This window comes from Peromyscus eremicus, chromosome 13, assembly GCF_949786415.1.
Source record: "Peromyscus eremicus chromosome 13, PerEre_H2_v1, whole genome shotgun sequence".
Lineage (NCBI taxonomy): Eukaryota > Metazoa > Chordata > Mammalia > Rodentia > Cricetidae > Peromyscus > Peromyscus eremicus.
Window position 1 is genome coordinate 1897441 of NC_081429.1, and position 24370 is coordinate 1921810.

Here is a 24370-nt window from a genome sequence, read left to right on the forward strand (position 1 = left end):
GGGGCCTCAGAGGTGAGCTCAGGGTGCTCCCACCAGCACTCCTTTGAAGTCTTTCCTTTGCAGACATCAAAGGAGGAGGGCCTCACTTCTGCAGTAGCTCAGTGAAGGTCCCTCCCCCAGCACTGTTCACAGAGGGAGGAGGGGGAGGCCTACTGTGCTCACCCCTACTGTGCTCCACCTTCCTTCAGCACTCACGGCAGCTCTGCCCTGGCCTTGCCCAGAGGCACTGCTGAAAAGTGAGAGGTGGTATGGTGGTAGTGTCAGGGGTGTGCACCTCAAGTCCAACTTTCTTGAATCCCTGACTCCCCTGTCCTCAGAATGGGATTCTCACAGTGGCCTGAGCCAGCCTCTCTGTGGCCCCCAAAGGATGTTGTGCACAGTGTAGCTAGCCCTCTGAGGACCATGGAAGACCTTGCAGGTGGCATCTCCACATGGGTCCTGCTTGGTTGGCACTCTTTTCATCCCTGGCTAGAAAGCTCACCCTGTCTTTTTCTCGCTGATTTGTTAAACCAATCCTTTCTAATCCTTGTGCGTCTCTGCAGCTGCTACCCAGCTTACAGTCATTTCAAGCATCTTTGAAATTACTGGTGATTCATGGTAACTTTCTAGAGGATAGAATCTTCCTGTGGGCGTTCTCAGGAACCCAGGGCATCTCCACTGTATTACTGTAATGACCTCATCTTCAAAGGGTTCTCAGGGAGGGGTCTCGTGAGGAATGTAGCTGACAAGTGTGAATGGTCCGCAGGGAGGGGACACATAAGGGACATGACTGATGTTCTCCAGTGAAATCCTCTGGCAGCCAAGGGGATAGCCATGAGGTAACTAGGGTTAACAGAAAAATGACTGCTAAGGAATGAGGAGGTCCCTGGTCAGCTTTCCACATCCAGGTCATGTCTTGGAATTTAGGAAAAAGTAGTTAGGCCTAAACCTATCGGGCCATGCCTATCAGGGGCTGTGGTAGGTGAGGAGGAGTTCCCCATGAGGAAAGGTAGATTTATACTGTAACTGGCCAGAGAAGGAAGCATTACCATTGGAGGACATGCGGTCAAAAGGCCTCTTGGGCTAGGCCCCTCGTATACAGAGCCAGTGTTGTGTGGGACAAGATGGAGGAGCAGCTGAAGAGGACTGGGGCCAGGTGTGTGCAGTCTGTGAGACTCAGTGGCTACCGCAGACAGCCGATCACCCACGTGACTGCCCCTAGACACCCCCCCCCCCCCAGGTCTAGCTCCTACGAATTGGGAAGACCAGCTGCGCACCTGAGATAGGTGCTCTGTAACATCATACTTGGGGCCCAGGGGCTGGTAAAGGGACCACGATTGTTGAATCCCTTAGCAGGGGCCATGCAAAACCGGTTCTTCTCTGGAAGCAGAAATTGAAGCCCAAGACAAGGTCATAATGCATTGAATGAATTTATTTATTTGATAAATCATGTTAATCAAATTGGTTTTCCAATTAATTTTGCTAGATTTCACAACTGTACATGTAGCTAATGTTTTCCAGCCTGGGTACAAATAAGGTCATATTCATGGTTAAACAATAGCTTCTAATTAGTTAGTAACAGGAATCTGGGCTTTTTCCACAACTAAGTCCTAGATTTCCCTCCCTCACTGGTGGCAATCTGCTGCACGCCAACTCTAACACTGGCCAATCCTTTCTAATCCTCATGCATCTCTGCAGCTGCTACCAAGCCTACATTCATTTCAAGCATCTTTGAAATTACTGGTGATTCATGGTAACTTTCTAGAGGATAGAATCCTCCCCATTTCCTGTACTGCTGGGCCAATTGCCAGTTGAGGACCCATAGGACTGATGACCTGAGTCTGGACACACCCAAGTAAGTCTCCAAGGGAAAAGTCAAGAATTTCCTTCCCTTCACTCACTGTTTTGGAATGAATCAGGGTGTTCTCAAGTCCTATTCCTCCCTATCTCCAGGTCCAGAGTCACCACACCAGTCTGACACTGCTGTACCCCTCCAGGGACCTTGTCCTTACCGTTGCTCAGGTTATGGCTCCAGACTCCCTGCCCTTTTGATAATGATCCTCTTGGGGACACAAAGCCCTTCCCACCATAGAGTCTTGCTAGACACACACCAGGTTTTAGCTTTGGTCATCGATGGGGATGGTGGGCAGTCAGGCTTGCTAAGCCTTTGCTCGGGGGAAGCCTGCCTGGCAGGCAGACTTGCACACCAGGGACTATTTGACTCTGTGGGTGGGCTAACAGCTCTGTAAACAGAGGGAACCTGGAGGAGGTGGTCCCAAGACCTACCCAGTCATGGACTAACCCAAAGCGGCCCCAAATGCTCTGCTGTAGGTGACAGTCAGGCTGTCTCAGTGTGATGCATGGTATCTCTGGTGTGAGAAAACAGCACCCAAGGTTGGGACCCTCATTCCTGGGTCTCCACCGACAGGTTCCTGGAGGCCCAGCCCTGAGGTGGGACTCTGGTCCCAGTAACCTCACTCCTCCAGCCACTGCGGAGGTCCTTAATTCTCTTCCTTAAATCTTCCTTCAGTGGCCCACAGGTGGCTCCGCAGTGCCACCTAAACACTGCCACAGCCACCCTGGCCTGGAAGTACCTGCCCTTCCATGGTCTCCAATCCAAGGGGAATGACAGACTCTCAGGAGGAAGCTGCTCGGCCTCTACCCTCACTCCTCACCTTTCCTATCCCTCCCTGTCTCAGCCCTTCCTGCACATCTCCCTTCCTCCTCTCCTCCTTTTCCTTCCCTCCTCTCCCTCCCTCCTTCCTCTTCCTCCCTTCCTGCTTCTCCTTTCTCCTACACCCTTGCTCACCTCCAGCTTCTGCTCTGTGGGTAGATGCCGGATTATAGCCACACCTCCGTCTTCCCCCATTCCTCCCCAGGTCTCCACCCCTCTCCCAGCCTCTTATCCTGTGGGATCTGTTAGTTAGGGCTGCGGCTGCCCGGCTGCCCGTGTCTCTTCCTAAAGACCTGTGTCTTATTCATGTGAAGTCTCGTGGGTTTCTTCTCACCCCACTCCTTCCGTTTTGCAGAAACACCCCACAATTTATCCTTCTATCACTTCGCTCTCTGGAGCAGCTGAGTCATCGCAAGCGAGGCTTTCAGCTGTCACTGTGATCTCCCATGCCAGGGTGAGAAGAGCCGCCGAAGCTCCAACACTGATTCAGCTGTCTACAGCTTCCCTCCAGGAACCGGCGGGAGCGCCTCCCCACCCTCCTCCAATCCAGGCTTTGTGCTGCCCAGTGAAGAAAGCCCCCTCCTCCCCTCCAGTTCCTAGCCAGCATCCTAGACAGTGTCACCAGTGCCAGCTGCCCAACAAGGACCCAATAAGGACAGCTTCTTCATGCTGCTATGGCTGAACCGAGTTAAGACCAATCCTTTCTCATCCCCTTCATATTGGTCTGATGAACTAGTTCAAGGCTGTCCAAGATAGAAGGCTGGTCACCTTCAAGACAGCTATTATTTTTAGGCCATCTTAGCCCTGGGATAGCACTACTACTGGATAGCAGCAGGAGAGGGGACATCCAGTTCCAGCTCCTTGTGTCTCTTTCTTTCCCTGGGTATTTTCTAGTTCCTTTCCACTCTGCCCCCATTGGCCCCACAGTGACTCCTGATTCCCCATGACCTGCTTCACACAGCCCCCTCCCTCCATCTAATCCTTCTCAGGGGCATGAGGAGGTTTGGCTGGCCTCTTGTGCCTTTCTAGGGCCGGAAGGGAATTTGCTCAGCCCCTAAAAGCCCTCTTTGTCACGATTTCTGTGAGGTCATTGTCAACAGAGCTTCAGAAGGGTCTGGAGAAGAAGTGTAAGCTCTCTCCATCTTGAAGGCATATTTCTCCCTATCCCTGTATCTCCACCAAAATGCTCCTGATTCCCTGCCCTAATCCTTTCTCCATCCCTCTCCTCCCTTCTGGACTCTTCCAACAGAACGGAAAGATGGGAAAGCTGAGAAACAGACTTTTAAAGTGACATTTTCTTTTTCGACTCTTCTGCTTCATACATTTTGGACTTAGAAATGAAGAAGTCACCTGGTTCTTTAGAAAACCCCAAACAAGCGTGACATATGTCAGCCGTCCAGGTGCTGTGGAAAGGTCTTAGGGGTATAAAGAACCAAGATGGTACTTAGCGAGTGTCAAAGAAGCACTGGATGTTCCTTATGAGAATTTGGGATCGGGATTTCCTTCCCTTGAGAGGGGTCCCTTCCCTTAACCCCTGCTGCTTGTGGTGTCCTGGTGGACCAGCTGGACTGTGGAGGGCCGGTGGGCCTTGATGCCCATGCGGAATTCTTTGATGACAAAGTAATAGCAGAAAACGTCAAGGCAGCAGTTGATGTTGGAGAAACACAGGGACAGTTGCAGGAACAGGCTGATGCTCTGCTTGACCCTGCACTCCGAGATGAAGCCGTTCCTCACCAGGTACTGCAGGAAGAAACCCAAGTGCACTGGGAGAAAGGAGACCACGAAGATGACAAGATTGGTAGCAATGGTCCAGATGCAGGCTCTCTGGGTGTAGTCTGGACGGCCCAGCAGAATGTGAATGCTCCTATAGGAACAAAAGCCCATGATGCCCATGGGAAGGAGGAAGCCAAAGATCTCCAGGGGGAAGAAGACCTTGGCACTCCAGGTGCTGTCAGACATGTTGTGGAAGCATTTGTATTTCTCCTCCCTGTGGAAAGTGTAGATAGGGATGCTTCCAATCCATACCAGGACCCAGAGGATGCAGCAGATCCCAAAGGTTTTCCTGGGGGACCGGAGGTAGCTGACCAGGAGTGGGTACTGGATGGCTAGGAACCTGTCCAGGCTGATGAAGCAGATGGTGAAGACACTCCCGTACATGCTGATGAAGTAGAGGCACTCCACCAGAGTGCAGAAGACTGAGGAAGGGGATTCCACCTGCGGCAGGGCCATCTTGAATGGGAGCGAGAGCACAAGCAGCAGGTCGAAGACAGCCAAGTTAATCATGTAGATGGAAGTGGCGATGTATTCCGGCTGCCGCTTCTTCAGGAAGGTGCTGAAGCCTCGGATGGCCAACAGATTGAGGACCAGGCCGAGGAGGAAGGTTGGGATGTGGACGGCCAGCTGCAAGGTACTCATCAGCTTATCCACGGCATCGAACGAGCAGTTGCTACTTGTGTCTAGTCGGCTCATGTTCCTGCCTGCAACACCAACAGTAGAGAAGAGAGTTCCTCTCACCCCCTTGAACTAATGGACAGTTAAAACAACTTGGCGGAGAAAGCTGAGCATTTAGCAATCCGCTTAATGCACTGCAAGTAATAAACACAGAACAGGGGCTGGGGAGATGGCTTGGGGGCAAAGCATTTGCTATGCAAGTATGAAGGCTGGAGTTTAGGTCCCCAGAACCCCCCAAAACGCTGAATGGGCAGAGTGGCCCACTCATCATACTGTTTCATGGGAAGAGACCAAGCTTCCTGGAACAAGCTGGCTAACTAGAGTAGCCAAATTGGTAAACTGGTGAGCTCTGAGTTTAAGGAAAGAGATCCTGCCTCAGTAAATAAAGTGAAGGGTGATTGAAGGAAACACCTGCTATCAACACACACACACACACACACACACACACACACACACACACACACACGCAAAATAAATTTTAAAAAGAAAGAAAGAAAGAAAGAAAGAAAGAAAGAAAGAAAGAAAGAAAGAAAGAAAGAAAGGAAGGAAGGAAGGAAGGAAGGAAGGAAGGAAGGAAAGGAATCCATTGTAGTAGCACATACTGGTAGATATGCTGAAGGGGCTGAAGTAAGAAGACGGTGAATTCTGGCCAGGGCTACAGATTTTAAGCTGGCTGTGGGGGTACACACCTTTAATCCCAGCATGAAGGAGGCAGAAGCAGGCACAGAGATGAGTTTGAGCTTGGCCAGACAGTAATACATACTGAAACCATCTAAAAATATAAATTTAAATTTAAAAAAAAACTGGGACTAGAGAGGTGGCTCCATGGTTAAGAGCACGGGCTGCTCTTGCAGAGGACCTTAGTTTGATTCTCAGGACCCACATGGAGGCTCACAACTGACTACCTCCAGTTCCAGAGGATCCAGTGCCCTCTTCTGACCTCTACAGGCATCAAACATGCTCATGCATATACATACATGGAAGAAAAATGCTCATGCACATAAATATAAAACTAATTGAATCAAATGTAGACCTGGGGGACAAGTGCAGCTAAGGCTGCTCCAACTCTATTTCTGTTCCACCTTCACGGTCCCCAAGGTCTTGGCTACCGGGAGAGAGAGCCCAAGATGCAGAGAAGGGGTGTCGATGCGGTCTGCCACCAGAGAGAACCTTGTACCTGTGGTCAGGATGTTGCTTTTAGCTTAGGTTATTTATTAGAATTTTTTTATAGCTGAAAGAGCAATTTGGGCATTCAATAAAATATCCAAAGAATCCAAAGCACATGCCTCCACTGTCCAGACGTAACATGTGTAACAGCTGCTTGCAAATTTTCTCCAGGAGTTTCTAGTTATAATCATATTTTCATACCTGTACAGAAGTACAGCGTCTTTGAAATAAAAAAAAAACTTTCTAGCTACGGTTTTGTTCCTCGCTTTTCCAGTGAACAATATTTCTTAGAAATTGTTTCATATGAGTATCTGTGACTCATCTCTCTCTCTCTAATAGCATCCCTGAATTTATTCTGTAGATTGAACACCACTCACTCAAACAGAAGCCTATTAACAAACATTTAGGCTTCCAAGTGTCTTCCTGGGTCACAAAGAATTCCACATCACACATCCTTGCGGCTTGTTTCTTTGCTACCTTGTCGCTGCCAAGAGAACTCCCACTCCTTGGCTTTTTCTCATTACTACAGCTTTCTAGGGAGCATGGGAGAGGAAAAGATCCGGACATTTTTGGGTGGGGAGTGGTGGAGGTGTATGCATGTGTGTAGATTGTGTGTGCAGGTGTGGAGGCAGAGGAGGTGTCGAGAGTTCTCTGTCACTCTCCACCTTCCCCACCCCCCTTCATTTGTTTTTGAGACAGAGTCTCTAACTGAACCTGGAACTCACTGGGGCTACAGATGTCCTCCACTGTGCCTAGCTTTTATGTGAGTGCAGGGCATGGGAACTCGGATCTACACTCACACACAAACGCTTTACCCGTTAACCCCTACCTACCTCATCTCACCCCAGCCCCAAATTTGGGTATTTTAAAGATCCTAAGTGGAATACCACTCACAAACTCTTTGTAACACCTATTTAAAAGAAAAGCTATACATATAGACATGTAGACATATTCATAGACAGACAGACCTTTATTGAGTGTTATCCGTTAAACATTTAAGGCACACCACTTGACTTGGCTTCTTCAGAGTCTTGTGCTTTCCTATGCATGAGCTTTTCTTAGGTTATGTCACAGAGACCCAAGAGAGCATCTCTCCCATGATGAGTGCTTTAGACCTGTGCTGGCTAGTTTTATGTCACAGCTAAAGTCATCTGAGAGGAGGGAACCTCAGTTGAGAATAAGATCGGGCTGTAGGCAAGCCTGTAAGGCATTTCCTTAATTAATGTTTGATGGGGGAGGGCCCAGCCCATTGTGGGTGGGGCCCTCCCTGGGTTGGTGGTTCTGGGTTCTGTAAGAAAGCAGTCTGAGCAAGCTATGGGAAGCAAGTCAGTAAGCAGCACCCCTCAACGGCCTCTGCATCAGCTCCTGCCTCCATTCAGGTTCCTGTTCTGCTTGAGTTCCTCACTGCTTTTGATGATGAACATGTTATATGGAACCGTGAGTGAAATAAACCCGTTCCTCCCCAAGTCGCTTTTGGTATTGGTGTTTCATCGCAGCAATAGTAACCCCAACTAATACAAGACCTCTATGATGTAGTAAGTGCCTCCTAGGGCTGTGCCGTGGAATTTCCAGCAAAGGTCTCGAGTTCAGGTCTCCCATGTAACTCTGCTAAGGGCAGACTGGCAAACAGCCCTGCTGTAGGAGGCTTAAAAGAAATGCAAACCGAGGGTTGGGGATTTAGCTCAGTGGTAGAGCACTTGCCTAGCAAGCTAGCAAGCGCGAGGCCGTGGGTTCGATCCTGAGCTCAAAGAAAAAGAAAAAGAAAAAGAAAAAGAAAAAAAGAAAAGAAATGCAAAATGGCAGGCTGTTTCCTCCTGACAAAAACGTGCCACACGCCAATCTCAAAAACAGCTAGTGTGACTTGGAAGCTGTAAGGTGAACTTCAGGGTGGTGACAGAAGCAGCCCCAAGTCCATTGCAGGACCAAAGGGACAGTGTCACAACAGCAAAGACAATAAGCCTACAACAGTCGCCTTTGAGATCACAGACAGCAGAAAACCAAGAACTGCTAAGATAAGTAAAAAGAAGAAAAAACAAAAATGGAAAACTCCAGGGATGAACCCACCAAATTAGAAAGAAAGAAACATTTGGGACTTGGGGAGATGGCTCATTGGTAAAGTACCTGCCATACAAGCACAAGGCCCTGAGTTCGGATCCCCATAACCCACCAAAAAAGCCCCAGCATAGTGGCGTGTGCCTGTAATCCCAGCTTTGGTGCAGGGCAGAGACAGGTGGATCCCTGAAGCCTGTGGCCAGCCCGCCTGAGCTTCAATTCCAGTGAGAGACCCTGTCTCAAAACGTAAAGGTAGAGAAAGATTGAGAAAAGACACCTGACATTGACCTTGGGCCTACACACGTACATCAGCAGGAGGACCACTGGAGCTCAGGAGTTCAAGACTGGACTTCATAATACAGTGAAACCATCAGCAAGAGGAAAAGAAGGTTGGGAGGGAAGGAGAGAGGGAAGAGAGGAACAACAGATAACAAAAGGAGAAAATTGGTCTGTCAAAAGTTTTGATCAAGGCTGCTGGGATGTGTCTACATTGAGACTTGTGCGTGTGTGTGTGTGTGTGTGTGTGTGTGTGTGTGTGTGTGTGTGTAATAGACAAGATTCAGCTGTTGCTACCCCCAGTAGAACTACCCTAAAGGTCCCATTTAAGTTACTGAAAGACTTCAAATGGGGCCTTGTCAGAAGGTGATCTTTGAAGCTAGAAGATGCACTCTCTGCAAACAGACATAAAGGGATCAGATTGAAAAAAATTACTTCCAGCTAATGGCAAGATGATTGGAGGGGCTGAAATATTAATCCTCTCAATTCCCTCCAAGGGTCAAGGGGAATTCATCTTTTAAAGACTATTCAAAGTGGGGCTGAAGTGATGGCTCAGTGGTTAAGAGTACTTGCTGCTCATACAGAGGACTTGCGTTCATTTCCCAGCACCCACATGGAGATTCACAATGGTCTGTAACTCCCCTGCAGATCAGACACCCTCTTCTGGCCTGTGGTACACATATACAAGCAGCAAAGTCTCATACACATAAAATGAAAACAAATATATCTTTGTTTTCTTAAGTTTTAGGAGGTTGATTTTTTTTTCTTAACTTTGAGGGGGTTGAGGATTTTCTTTTTAAGATTTATTTATTATGTGCACAGTGTTCTGTCTTCATGTATGCCTGCAGGCCAGAACAGGGCACCAGATCTCATTACAAATGGTTGTGAGCCACCATGTGGTTGCTGGGAATTGAACTCAGGACCTTTGGAAGAGCAGCCAGTGCTCTTAACCTCTGAGCCATCTCTCCAGCCCCATCTTTTTTTTTTTTTTTTTTAAAGAATCTTTAAAAAAAACCTGGGTCTTCACAGGAATACGATAAAAGGCATAAATGTACTCTGGGAAAGAGATGAAACAGCTATCTTTAGCGAAGAGAAGTCACTTATAAAGACTAGCTCATGTTCAACCTAAGGCCTGGAGCTGTGGCACCTTCAGTTCCAGCCAACCCAGACCTGCAGCATTCCACAGACCACGCCATAGGCGGCTGAGTCCCTCCAAGTCAGAAGCAGATGGCAAACCAGCGCTAGACATCCAAGAAGCTGACAGCGAACAAAGCAGAAAATACATATACGATTTTAATTTTTATATTTACAGTGTGTGTGTGTGTGTGTGTGTGTGTGTGTGTGTGTGTGTGCGTGTGCCACAACAAGTGTGTGGAGGCCACAGGGCAACTTATGCAACTGGCTTCTCTCCTTCTTCCATGTGGGTTCCCTGGGATTGAACTCGGGGTGTCAGGCTTGCCTGCAAGCACCTTTACTCACTGAGCCTTTTCACCAAATGTAGGATTTTTTAAACAGAACCTTCAAGTGACCACTGAGTACTAAAAGTAGGTATCTGTGAGAGCAGAAGGGGGCGGGTGCTGGCTGAGAAGAGAAAGGGGAATCAGCAAGATGCATGAGATAATGGGGGTGAATATGATCAAAATACCTGAATACATCTGAAAACGTCATAGTGAAACCTGTTATGTATGATTGACACTTGCTAAGCTCCATGGTCAAGACAGAACATCTATCTTCAAAATCACCAAAGAGAAAGAAACAAAAACATCAGACTATTCACACAGAGTAAACATAACCAGGAGAGAAGCTAAGCACAGAAATGATGGTAAATATCAAACATCCAAACTGCTCTCTTCCAACATTCTCAGTTCAGTTAAAAAAAATATTATTCTGGGCGGTGGTGGCGCACGCCTTTAATCCCAGCACTCAGGAGGCAGAGCCAGGCGGATCTCTGTGAGTTCGAGGCCAGCCTGGGCTACCAAGTGAGTCCCAGGAAAGGCGCAAAGCTACACAGAGAAACCCTGTCTCAAGAAAAAAAAAAAAAAAATATTATTCAAGCCGGGCGGCGGCGGCGGCGGCGGCGGCGGCGGCGGCGGCGGCAGCGGCGGCGGCGGCGCACGCCTTTAATCCCAGCACTTGGGAGGCAGAGGCAGTAGGATCTCTGTGAGTTCAAGGTCAGCCTGGTCTACAGAGTGAGTTCTAAGCCAGCCAGGGCTTCATAGTGAAATCCTATAAAACAAACAAACCAACAACAACCAACCAGAAATATTACTCAACTCTTCTCTTATCAAGGGCACACAAGCACCACCGTGTTCAGTGTGACAGTCCCGTGACAACAAAGAAAACAAACAAGCAAGCTCTGGAACCCCAGGAATAATCACCCCAGCATTGGGAAGGCCCCTGGGGGAAAAAGGGGAGGAGAGTGTGGAGGAGTGTGATGGGACTAAAAGATACTCTACTTGTGTGTGACACTGGCATAATAAAACCTACTACTTTGCACAGCAGATACACGCTAATAAAATGCATATAAACAAAAAAGGGAGAAAGGGTTGTTTTTGATTAATAAAGGAAAAAAATACACGCTGGGAGTGTAGTTCAGCGGTAAAGCATTTATTTGCCTGGTATGCCCAGGCCTTAGGTTGAAGCTCCAGTACCTCATAAACAAAATAAAAGAAGGAAAAGGAAGATAGAACTGTGAAGGCCAGCGTACAGTCTCCTGCACAAACCGCACAGTACGGAAGCAGATAAAGACAGAATTTAGAGGTGTGCAAACCAAGGTGCAGAGACTTTAACAGAGTCAAACAGATCAAGCAGAAAAAAACAAATCAGAATAAAATTAAATGTACAGTATAGTTGATACTACTCAATAGTTCATGAGTCTGGTTTTAAGCAAATAAGTAACCTTTTTACCCTTATATACCCAAGAAACATTGGCCAAAATGGATTATCTGTCTACCAAGAATAAAACACCCATCAAAACACTAAGGTAGGCCCGGTATGGTTGTGTATGAATGCCTTTAATCCCAGCATTTGGGAGGTAGAGGCAGGTGGATATCTTTGAAGTTGAGGACATACATGGATACATAGATACATACATAGATACATACATACATACTCTGGTCTACTTAGAGAGTTCCTGGCCAGCCAAGCTACATCGTGAGAGCCTGTCTCAAAAAACAAAGTCAAACAAAACAAAAAGCCAAGGCAGAAATCGTGTTGTCTATGTTCTCTGACCACAAACAAAAAGTATAGAAGAAAAGTAATTGGCTGTTTAAAACTAAAGTGAAAACCAGGGAAGAAAACGCTTGAGATGTCACTAATGCAAGACATTTTTGATTTGTTATTTAAAAATTAATTCACATGATGCAGCCCAAGCCATTTGGAGGCAAATATATTGCCCTGGCTATATATATATATATATATATATATATATATATATATATATATATATAATTTTTTTAAAGAGGAAAAAAGGGGAGGGGAAAACTAAATAAGTGAATTAAGCAATCCACTTGAGCATTTAGTAAAGTGGAGGAAAAGAGTCCCAGGGAAATCAGGAGTAAAAAATAAAGATAAAACAGAAACACCAGAATCCAGAAGTGTAACAGGTAGGTTAGGGGCAGACACTGCCCTAAACCATGCACGTATGTCTAATGCAATCCTCCGCTATGATCAAGAAAGCAAACTGAAATGTTTATCTAGAGCTCAGAGAGGAAGGAGAAAACTACAGCAAGAAATACTGTCTGTCCGCCGTGTGCAACCACGCAAAACCTCACAGCTGAAGACGGACAGCACAAAGCACCAGTTACCAGAACTGAACAAGAAGGAGAAGCGTCCACTAGCCTAGTAATTGTGAAAGAAACAGCATGCCATCAGAGATTGCTCAGGAATCCGGCACGTTCGTACTTCAGCGTTTCAAGCAAGTGGTGACCCCCATGCACTATGAACTATGTCAGAATACAGGATAACATTATTGAGTGTCTGCTGTCAAACTTGATATGTGACGCACAAAAGAGAAAAACCAGCTTATATATGCAGCCGTCCTAACTGAGAGGCTACCAGGGAGAGTTCAGTCTATTGCAATTATAAACCCTGTAAATAAGTCAGATCCGTGGCAGAAATAGAAACTAGTTCCAATTGGGACAACGCCTAGCGTTGTGATCACATCATTAAAGTGAAATGAAAAGCTTATGTACATAGTTTTCCGTGACAGTTAGTATGACAGTTAATTAAATGAAGAGACAGAAAGTGCTCCTTAGAATGATAAGGAGTAACTTGCTGATACCGTAGCAACTTTGTGTTTAATGGTAAAATAATAATAAAAGCATTCTTATTGAAATCAGACACCAGCACTCAGATATCTCAGATAATGTACATTTGTCGGATAAAATGAGGCATCCTCCACCCCTGAAAAAAAAAATCAGTAATAAAGGTGCAGTCCAGTGAGTTGAGACTATTAGATCATGTTGGTAAGAAGTAACTTGTCTTCACCCCACGGTAGGCAGCTAAGGACACTCAGACTCGTTAAGGAACTGCATTTGACAAAGATCAAAGCAGAGGGGAAAGCCAGATGGAAATTTAATAGTCAGAAGATGCGGAAGGACTCTGTTGGTTTAGGATAATTGAAAAGTGGAAGGCAAGGCCCAAGGTACAATCCCCCCAAAAAGAAAGAAAGAGCGAGGTGGCGGGGTAGGAGTGGGGGGCACCTAAAGAGTTGGCTCAATGGTTAAGAGCACTTGTTGCTCTTACAAAAGACCCAGGTTCAGTTCCCAGGCCCCCACGGCAGCCCCCACTCCTCCGTAACTCTAGTCCCAGGGAATCAGAAGCCCTCTCTCCTGAACTCCATGAGCACCTGGCACACACTGTACAGACACATGGAGGCAGACACTCATGCACATAAAATGATAAAATAAATAAATTCTTAAAAATTTTAAAGAAAAAGAAGAACAGCACAGCTTTGCAGAACAGAAAATTGCTTTTAAAAATTAAGATAAAATATAAAATAAAATAATATATTAAAACAAAGTGCAACAATTTTTTTTTTTTTTTTTTTAGATAACAAGGACACAGAAAAGGATTTACTGAGAGATAAAATATTTATCAAGCCTAAGAAGCTGAGCAAGGACTCACCAGTACTAAAATGAGTATGCAAACCAGTACATAGCACACAATTTAGAAAATCTGATTAATCATAAGCCACAAAAATCATATTAGTTTTCTATGTAGTAACTCTTAGACTTTCAGCAAACTACGTAAAAGAAAAACACGTTATGTAGAGAAATGTGTTCTTTTTGGCATTTTTTTCTAATAATAAAAAATACACTCACTAAAGTACTAAGCAATGGCTGATTTCACTACAGTAAATCTACTCAATGGAAAATTTCTGATGCTATGTTTATGCTGAGTAGGTTACATAAAAACCCACAAACTATAAAATTATACATTCAGAATGATTGCAACTGTGATTTTTAAAAACCCACACACAGAGGAAAAAAAAAAAAACTAGAAAAAAATTTCCGTATACCAGACAGTGTTGTACTCTAGCGGTTGGATGGTAGGCTTTCTATTTATTAATTTTTATGCATATTTCTAACATAATGATACAAGAAACAACATAAGATTCCTTAAAAAATTATATCCAGCACCAGGAACAGTAAATGATAAAAGTAGCTTTTGAAACAAGTGTGGCCTGGATTAACTCAAGGTGTGTGGCAAGGGTGTGAGAGTCATACAAAATGACGAGATGCACTGAACTGCCCTGTGCTCTGTACTGCCCAGCGCTCTGAACTGCCCCGTTCTGCAGAGGGGGCATCGCCTTCCCAGGTCAGAGGGAATCCTTTTGTTGTTTGTTTGTTGGAGACAATGTCTCTCTATGTAGCTCTGGCTGTCCTGGAGCCCACTATGTGGACCAGGCTGCCTCAGACTACAAAGTTCCAAATTTATCCATTATTTTAAACTGTTTTTCTTTTTTTTTTTTTTTTTGTAGCCAGGTGGAAGGGTACATTTCTGTGATCCCAACACTCAGGAAATTGAACTAGGAGGATCTCAATTGAGGCCAGTTTGGGCTATTTGAGACTCAATCTCAAAATAAATAAATAAAGTGGGTAAAAGTGGAGATATCTAAAATATAATTCTCTCAAAGTCTGGTGAGCTATTAAAATATATTAATGCAAACATCAGAGTTTTGATATTTTCAAATTTGATATTTATGTTAAGTGATCTTATCTACTTTGCAAAGACAAAAAGAAGAGAAATTTTTTGATGAAACCAAAATTGAAAAAATAGCCTCGATATAGAAGGGCGGGCGCAACTCTCCTGACATTAACACAGACACAGTAAATAATTTTAATACCGATATCCTCTATGACAAAGAGCATCCACCTAAAAATCCAAGTATCTTTTATGGGTAAGAAACCAAGAAAACAAAAAGGCACGGGCACACTAAAATAAATGGCTCTACCTCTCTTCATCGGGCTTGTAGTATGTGAGAAGAGAAAGAAATGGGAAATTTTGTTTTCTAGTCAAAAGAACTGCCAGGGTAGCAGAGACCCTGCAGTGGTAATAGCTGTGACAAATAATGAGATTTGAAACACTCGATTTATGTTCCAGTGAGCACAGTGAGGAAATACGGGAATGTGCCAGAGATGCAAAGTAAGAGAAGGGAAAACTGACTGTACTTAGCGACCGTGGTGACTGACCCTAAAAATGTCATTACTCAAGTAGAGACGGCCGAGCTCTGGCCAGCCCGGTTTGCAGGAGAGTGCACAGACGATGGAGCAGAGTTTGAAGTTAGGGAGTCTCTGTGGACAGGAGGGTCCCATGCTCAGTCTCCACTCAAGAGCAAAGCGGCTCGACGCTCCTTCTGACCACAAACGGTTTATCGGAGCATCTGAACCCCACATCCACAGACCCTTGACTAACACGGAAACCGCTTTTCCACATCTTCTCATTCACTTCGAAGGTTTTCTAGCACAGTCTCTTAAATAATGTGAGTCAGAGATATAATCAGAAGTGTGTGGCCGAAATGTTGGAAAGGAATAAACAGAGATGCACAAAACACAGAAGGAGTTGCAGCAAATGAGAATTTATAGATTTTCTTTCCTGTATACAGACAGGAAAGTAAGAAGCAAGGCGAACCAAGACTACCCTGACACGGTTTAGAAGAGGAACAGGGCCTGCAGTTGGCTTTCTCGGCTCTAGTCACGCTGGGCCTCGAAGCTGGCTGGTTGCAGGGGATCCAGGAGAAGGGCTGCAGAACCCAGAAGAAGCAGATAGGTTGAGCCGAGCTCCTGACCCATAGAGGGGAGAGCCCATCCTCCAGAGCTCAGGACACGGTCCACTTTGTGACTTCACAGGGCTGCAGGATGAGTAGCCACCGGGTGCTTCAGGGAGCCGGCCTGTTTTGCTCTAAGTACAGCTGAGAACAAAGAGGCCTCACTGTGAGTGAGTGAGCTCCCTGACATTAGAGGTAGGCAAGCAAAAGCAGGAGGCCAGTTTATCCAGAGTACTATAGAGAATTCACATATATTCTTGATGCAGGATATTTTTGTTTGTTTTAGTCCTGAAATTGAATCTTTTCTCAACATAGTGCTGCTTTCTAAAGTTCAATAAGGAGAAAAAGTACCACCACAAGGAAAGCATTGGCTCAGGGCTCTAGTTCACGTCTGGCTCTATCAGGAGACGTGGCTGTGCTTGCCTGTCCATAAAACCTTGCTTAGTCCCAGGAGTTTAGAGTCAGCTCCACCACACCAGCTCTTACCACCGGCTCCTCCACACAGCAATGTAAACAGTGATAGCTGTAGTCCAGGGTGCCCCCATATGCCACACTAGGGCAGGCAGAAGCTGCATCTTCACAGCTGAGACTGAGAATCCAAAGTTGTAAGACTCCACACTGTCAACACCTCCTTCCCCACAGTGGTCTGCATTTTCCACACCTCACAAGTAACGGAAACAGTGTACACACACAAGAATGTTTGCAGGCCAAGAAGATATCCCCTAGACCGCAGCAAGCCAGTGCCCAGCTACCGCTCTAGACAGACCTCCAGGGGTCTGGACTGAGATGACACTGCTGACCATGGGGAAGCCCAGCTGGGATGGCTCAGGAGTTCAGCTGGAGGAGGTACAAGCATTCTCTAGACCAGTGTCAGCCATGCATTTTCCTTGCTTGAAGCCCTAGTGTCCTGGAGATTTCCAAGTTAGAACGCAAATATCAACCCAAAAGCAGCAGAAATGAGTGTGCCTGCGCTCGGCTTCTGCAAACCAGGGTACAAGGACACAAGGCGGGAACCTGAGATGCCTCAGTCAGTACAACGCTCGCCTTAGAAGCAAGAGGTCTCAAGTTTGATCCTCAGCACCCACGTAAAAACTAGGTGTACCCCTTTCATCCCAGCTCTGGGAAGACAGAGACAAGATCCTGAAGCTTGCTGACCAGCCAGTCTAGTCAAATCAGGGAGCTTCAAATTCAGTGGGAGACCCTGACTCAAAAAATAAGGAGGAAAGCAATTAAGGAAAACTTGAAACATTGACATCTGGTGTCTACACGTGCACGCACGCGCATGCACACGCACACGCACGCGCATGCACACGCGCACACACACACACACACACACAAAGCAGTGCAGGTGAGTGGGGCTGGGAGAGTGGAGGGTAGTTTAGAGAAGTGAGATCTGACTGGCTATGTGCTGAGTGTTCCACAGAGAGGGTGGGATACATCCTGGATGCTTTGAGAATTGTGCACGTTTTACAAATGAGGAAAATAAGGCTCAGAGAGTCTGCCCAAGGTCAGCTAAACACGGTGGCTCAGGCCTGTAATCTCAACACTCGGCAGACTGAAGCAGGGAGATTGCCATGAGTCCAAGGCCATCCTGGCAACGTAAGGAGTTCTGTCTTCCTCTGTGGGACACAGTAAGTGCTAAAAGTAGAGGAAAAATTCAGGTGGACAGAGAGGGACCAACTGGGACTCACATCAAACGTCCACGCTCTGGTCATCCCACAGGATTCGCCCTCTGTTGGTTAAGTGGGGACTACTAGGAATCACCTGTGGGCAACAGGGCAGGTGTCCCTGCCGTCCAGTAATGGTGCCATGATGAGAACCATGTTTTCTTTGCCTATATAACACAAACTCACACAGAAACTCATCCTTGAGAGGGTCTTACTAAAGAAAGACTGAAAGGCAGGCAGGCAGGCAGGCAGGTGGACTGATCTGTTGCAATGACTAGTGATCCCTCAGGGACGCAAAGCAGAGATGAGAAGAACTTTCCACGAGGCTGTGGGGTACTGAGCACACCCCTGCTCCACCCCCATCTTGAATAGCACAAAGCCCAGTCCAGGACAGACTGGCAGATATTTCCTGACCTGTCCTCACTGTCAAGGAAGAATTTAAAATTTTCAGGGTTCTAAATGCTGGTGTGTTTTCTCTCCCAGCCTCTCTACGAGATGCTTGGCTAGAGTTCAGGAACGATCCCATTATAGGACAGCAGTCTGAGCCGACCACTTGCTTGCCAGGGTCCAAGTCTCAACGCTTACTACCCTCATGAGCCAGTAAAAAGGAGACTAATAACCCTCCATCCCCAGAGAGGTAAACTGAGGCTAAGCAAATGATACGAGTGATAAGCGGCTGGGTCTTGGCTCCCACACCCTCCCGTGGCTCCTGAGGAACCTCTTGCCCAGGGGTTGTAGGACCGACTCCTGAGAATATGTAATCTCTGGTGCTTGGTGATTCCCCAGCAGATTTCGGGGGAGTGGACTGTGGGCCAGTGGAGGTTGGTGTCACGCAAGCCAAGAGGGTTCCTGTGCTGCCTTTGGGGAGCTTCCCCCACCCCGGCCTGCAGTCTTGACTCAAATCTGGAGGAAGCTGAGGGTTCATAGAAAACGTCACCCGTTATCAGGGACAAACCGGGTCTGCCTACTGTAGGCTGCTGCTGTCACGGAGCACAGTGTACTCAGGGGCAGCTGCTGCCTGTAACCCGGGGGAGCCCACTGTTCAGGACAGGCATGGACAGAACCCAGACCTTCAGGAAAGCAAGATCGGGTCAGAGGCACTGGGCCTCAGTTTCCCTTGGTGCCCAGAGACTGTTACCTGTAGGTGGTCCAGTGCAGCTGACTGAGCTCTGAGGTACCATTTCTCCAGGACCAACCATCTGCAAGCTCCCTCCCGGCAGAGCCACTTCCCCTCTTTGGGCCTGAACTTCCTTGGGGGGTGTGGGGGTGGGGGTGCAGGGGTGGGGCCAGAAACTCCCAAGCAGCTCCAAAGTTAACCTGTTTGGCTTAGGGACTCTTCCTCTGGGGCCTAAAAAGGGGTTCGGAGGGGTCCACACCCCCCTCTGAGTAGAGCTAGAATGTTGGGCAAGCAGAGAGACTTTCCACAAAACGGGTCCACTCTCTTCTGTCCCCTGAGAAGTACACTCACCCAGCTTCCAAAAATAAAAATGAAAAAAGCCAAGAATGGAGCGGGCCATAGATGTGAGGGTGGAGAATGAGGAGTGTAGTCCCATAAGAGCATCACTCGGGAGCAGACAGCAGTTGAGGAGGGTCCCCAGGACATCCAGCACTTTTGGTTTAGGGCAGGGAAACATTGGCCAGGGAGGAGAGTGCTAGCGGAAGGCTTCATATTTAGACCATGAACATGAGCAAGTCCTCAAGATCCAGCCTGGGCCTGTGTCAGACCCACGCAGGTGTCTGCAAGGACAGTCAGCAGACGCTTCCCTGGGGCCCTTCTCACAGGAAAGCTGAGCCAGCAGCTGCAGGGTGCTCAGCAGGGAGCCCTCACACATTCCAGGCAATTAGGAAAGTCTGGCTGATGTGCAGCCTGGTAACAACGCAGTTCTTATGCCAGGAGGGGGGGGGGGGCTTGGAGCGTCAAGGCAAGGCTATTTTTACAGATCATGCACGCTGTGACTTTCATGTTGTCTACAGGAATAGAAACTCCCCAAGGTGGGTCTGGGTGATTCATATCGGCACAGGGTGCTCCCTGCATAAATATCAGCTTCTGTGGGAAGCAGGGGTTCTCCAGAGCTCAGGCTCCCACTGTTCAGTGAAGTCGTTGACAGATCTGTGACAACCCTTGCTGTCACTAACTGATCACCCTAGGCTGTGCAGTGGTAACACCAAGCACTCTGTACCGGGACATGGAGACTAAACTGCCGTAGGAGCCAAGGTAGGACCCTGAGCAGATCTTCTTTAAGTGAGGCACCTTCAATGTCCCCAGCCACACCCTAGCCAGAGCCTAGCTACAGGGCAAGGCAGAGCATCTAGACCATGGCTGCAAGAACAGGGCAGCTGGGAGCTTGACAGGCAGGAGACAGATACACAGATGTCTATTACCCACCATGTTGTCCAGAGCCTGGGTCTGGAGACCCAGCAAGGGGTTCACACAGCCCTGCTGCTCCTCAAACCAGGGCTCACCCACCTCCTGCTTTTGCTACTTTCTTTATGTGTGTGTGTGTGTGTGTGTGTGTGTGTGTGTGTGTGTGTGTGTGTGTGTTGGGGGGAGGTAAGATCTCATGTACCCCAGGACTGGACTTGGCCTCACCTCACCATACAGCTGGGATTATGGGTGTGTACCATCCCGCTTCATATATTCTTTTAAAAAAAGAATATGCCTTACTGTTGCTTGCTATTTAAATGCTTAAATGCATGGTTATGAGCCGAATATACACATGAAGACATTTAGTGAAGTTATGTAAAGTGTCATTGGCCCCCTCCCCTAAGTACTCTCTGAAGCCTGGAAAGATGGAATGTCTCAGCAGCGATCCTGCAAAGACACAGGGCCCACCCATGGCTCCGAGCCCTCGCTCTAGCTCCCCGAATCCCCGTGGGACCTGAAAAAAATCATAGATAAAAAACTTCCTCAGAGCCGGGCGGTGGTGGCGCACGCCTTTAATCCCAGCACTTGAGAGGCAGAGCCAGGTGGATCTCTGTGAGTTCGAGGCCAGCCTAGGCTACCAAGTGAGTCCCAGGAAAGGCGCAAAGCTACACAGAGAAACCCTGTCTCGAAAAACAAAAACAAACAAACAAACAAAAAAAACACTTCCTCAGGGTTTTCCTAAGCCTGGTGTCTACCTTGATCCACCCTACCCTCTCGTCCCTAAGAGCAAGCTAGGAGCTTCGGCACCTGGGATGGGTTTCTGCCTCCTTTCCGAGGGGGGCTCTATAGCGCTGATACTGTTGCACATACCTCCAGCTTCATCAAGTGCATCAGGCATCATGAGAGCTCCAGGAAGCAGCTCCTTCTAGGGCGGAGAGCGGGCCCTTTTGACTGCTTGCCAAAGAGCTACTACATGTACCACATCCTCTCCTGACGCTGCTCCATTCACCCTTTCAGCCATCAGAGGCCCAGCACCCACGCCGAGGGGCAGACTTGCCTATGCAGGGGCTTAAGCTGGGCCAGGTGGGGAGACACAGAGCAGGACAGGGCCATGCTGGGGAGAGACCAGAGGCACAGAGAAGCTCAAGTGGTCTTCTCACACACAGGGGTTGTTTGGCATTCAGAAAGGCCAAGGGTGGGGGGTTAGGGCTGTCACTGAGGCCAGGGGTGAGGCTGTCTCTGTGTAGCTGAGATCCAAGGATCACAGGGAATAAGAGCAGAGGCTAGAAGCCTCCAGGAGTAGAGCCGCTCAAAGGTCCCCTTGAACAAACACACTGAACAGGAACGTCATATTGGAAGTTGACTGATAAAAAGGAAGCCTTGGATGTTCCTCCAGCTCTTCTCTGCCTCTGCTCCGTGGATAGGGCAGCTCAGGGGCTGGTACAGGTACTGCCCTTCAGGGGCAAGAGGCAGGTTAGAGTAAAGGAAAAGGCCAAACTGAGAAGGAATTGGGGCAGGAAGTGGGAATGGGGTGTCTGAGAGAAGGCCACAGGGTCCTTAGATGCAGACTGGTTCCTAAGAAAGCCCAGGCAGCCAAGAGAGGCCGCGCCCCCTTGAGGACTCCGCTCTGTAACTTCTTTCTCCCAGCTGACTTCCTCATCTTCGAACTGGGGTCACAAGTTCATTCAATCAACCAGCACTTGCTAATTATCTCTCCTGTAGCCTGTTCACAGCCTGTCCAAGACAGACAGTAACACCGTTCTCAAACCCGAGGAGCAGAGTGAGAGCGTACAGAGCAGCAGCAGCCACTCAGCGAACACCCAGACCCCCCGTGGATGTAATGGTCTGCCATTGTCCCCCCAAAGAGTCTGAGGGAAGGGTAAGGAGAGGTGCTGATACCAGGGCCATCCCGATGAAAGCCGCAGGATGTCAACCCTAAGAGGAAGCCCCGACAAAGTGGAAGGCGGGATGAAAGGAGAAGCGAGGAGGGAGGATGGGTTGAGGAACCTTTACATTCTCATAGTAGCTGCTTGTCTCACCTCTGCTCCAAATCCCAGGTTTGGTCCCTAAGCACAGATGATTCCCATGAGTGGTCAGACAGCTGACAGGTACAAATGAGTCCCCAGCCTTGGAGTCCTGGCCAAGTCTCTGAGGGAAGTCCCCTTTCCTGCCCTCCACATGGACCGCATTAGCCACCAGCAGAGGCTGAAGATGTCCAGCCTCCTTGAGAGTGCTCACATGCGTGCGCAGCTTACAGGGAGCAAGGTGTCATGTCATGTCAAGGCGGGGACAGCAGCCGCTTAGAATGCCCCTCCCTCTCCTCTTCCTTCCTGGAAAGTTGACTATGGGCTCGAAGGAGGAAGTTCTAGGTGCTCAGACATCTGTGTGCGACCTGTCTGCTCTTTCCTTCACAATGGTGGCCAGTCCTCTCAGAGGCTCCTGGCCCCTTCCTTCGATGTACTGCCCAGCGCAGCTCCTGGCTGTGGTGGCATCTCGATTCCCCCGGAACATGCAGATGCAGACAAAGGTATTCTTCAAACCTGATGATTGCCATGCTGCTGAAAGTCCACAGTATCCAGAAGGGGGCCCTCACTATGAAGGTTCTGGAAAACATAGACTCCAAGGCTTCCCTGCAGCTGAGTTCAGGGTAGAAGGGTATCCTGTGCTTTATGTTACCAAGGTCCTCATGGTGGGAGGGAAGCCCACCAGGCCCTTGGACACCTCCACCCCAGCCACTGCATGAAGCCTCCAATCCGCTGGCTTCTGCTTCTTCAGCTTCTCCTGGAGCTGAGGGAGGGCTGACTTGAGGTGGAGGAGTCCCGGGTTGACCCAGTGGCCTCGCCTCCAGCACGTTTTCTCATCTCTGAAGCCTCCTCTGATCTCCTTGACTTTGCCCAAAGCCACAGCCACCAAGTCATTTTTTTAAAGATTTGTTTATTTTATGTGTACAGGTAGTGTGCCTGCATGCAAATGATCCCCTGGAACTGGAATTACAGACAGTTGTGAGCTGCCATGTGGGTGCTGAGAATTGAACTCTGGCCCTGTAGAGGAGCAGCCAGGGCTCTTAAGCACTGAGCCATCTCTCCAGCCCCCCCCCCCTTTTTTTAAAGGAAGTTTATTTGTATCTTCCCTGGCTGTCCTATAACTCACTCTGTAGACCAGGCTAACCTGGAACTCACAGAGATCCCCCTGCCTCTGCCTCCCGAGGGCTGGGATTAAAGGTGTGAGCCACTAGGCCGAGCTAGTCAACTCATTCTTGTTTATTTCTTATGGACGTGGAAGAGGGAGCAAGCAGTGAGCCTCTTCAATATATAATTTCTCTTTGTGTTTCTGTTGCCTAAAGCGGACTATGCCCTCTCCCCGCACGCCCGTCACAGCCATGTTCCTTCATGCTTCAGCTGTTAAATTTCCATCCCTGGCTCCTGTGAGCATTCTCTTCTCTCTTCCTCCCTCCCCTCCTCTACGTATCCGCACATCCGGCTTTGTTGCACAGAAATCGCTGATTCTGCGACAGTAACTTGTACTTTTGCTCTCACAGAGGTTTCTTTCCCGTGGGCTCCTCACCAACGAGAACGGCGTCAACCTTAGCTCCACTGTGATCCAACACCGAGAACAGCATCTTCGGGGAGATGGAGATGGGCCTGTGCTCACAGTGCAGGAGGTTCAGTCCATCAGCACTTGTCTCCATGTTTCTGGACCACGAGGCAGAATATCACCGCAGTGGGACTGTCTAGAGCAAGCACTTCATCTGACAGTGAACAGGAAGCAGAGAGAGGAAGGGACCTGGGTCCCCATACAACCTTCAAAGGCACATCACAGGACACTACTTCCTCTGCCTAAGCTCTGCTTCCCAAAATAGTGCCACTATCTGGGGACCAAGTGTCCCACACACGACTCTAGCAAACCCTTCACAGACATAGGAACTCACTGTATTCACTTCCTTTTTGGGTGTCTTTGATATAATCTTGACTTTTCTTTTAATTCTGGGGTGGAGGGTAGGAATCATTCTCCAATACCAAGAGCCTGACAGTCAGGACTGTGGGGGGGGGGCCTCTGCTGCGACCCTGGGTGCAGTGTGCCAGCACTTGCCCCCTGGTCCAGGTCTACCCACCTCTGCTCTCTCTGATGCCATCATCTTCCCAGTCACACCTCCCCCCAACACTTTGTCCTATCTTAATCAGCACCCATAGTCACCTTGACTGCTCAAGGAGATGTCACTGAGGGTGACAGCTCCCTCGCCATTTCGCATGTTCTAGGGATCAGCCAATAGGCTATGATTTAAAAAAAAAAAAAAAAGTCAATCAATTCCCTACACCATCTAGGAGATGAACACTACAATGGCCTCCTCAGAGAAGGAAACTGAGGTAGAGAGCCCAAGTAACAGCCTAGACATGCATCATGCATGTGATGCAGAGCTGAGGTTCGGGCCTTCTCAGGTAATGGCGCCTGAGGATCTAGAAGTTTATCCA

General features: G+C 48.1%; 1 protein-coding gene across 1 annotated transcript in view; it reads right to left on the reverse strand.

Annotated features, from left to right (window-relative positions):
- Positions 1–1390: 1390 nt before the first annotated feature.
- Gpr55 (G protein-coupled receptor 55) overlaps positions 1391–24370 on the reverse strand; it is a 50627-nt gene continuing 27647 nt past the window's right edge. Inside the window, exon 2 of the mRNA XM_059278471.1 lies at positions 1391–5130. Within this exon, the coding sequence (XP_059134454.1) occupies positions 4181–5130 (950 nt within the window). The 3' untranslated portion in view covers positions 1391–4180. The remainder of the gene's footprint in view (positions 5131–24370) is intronic.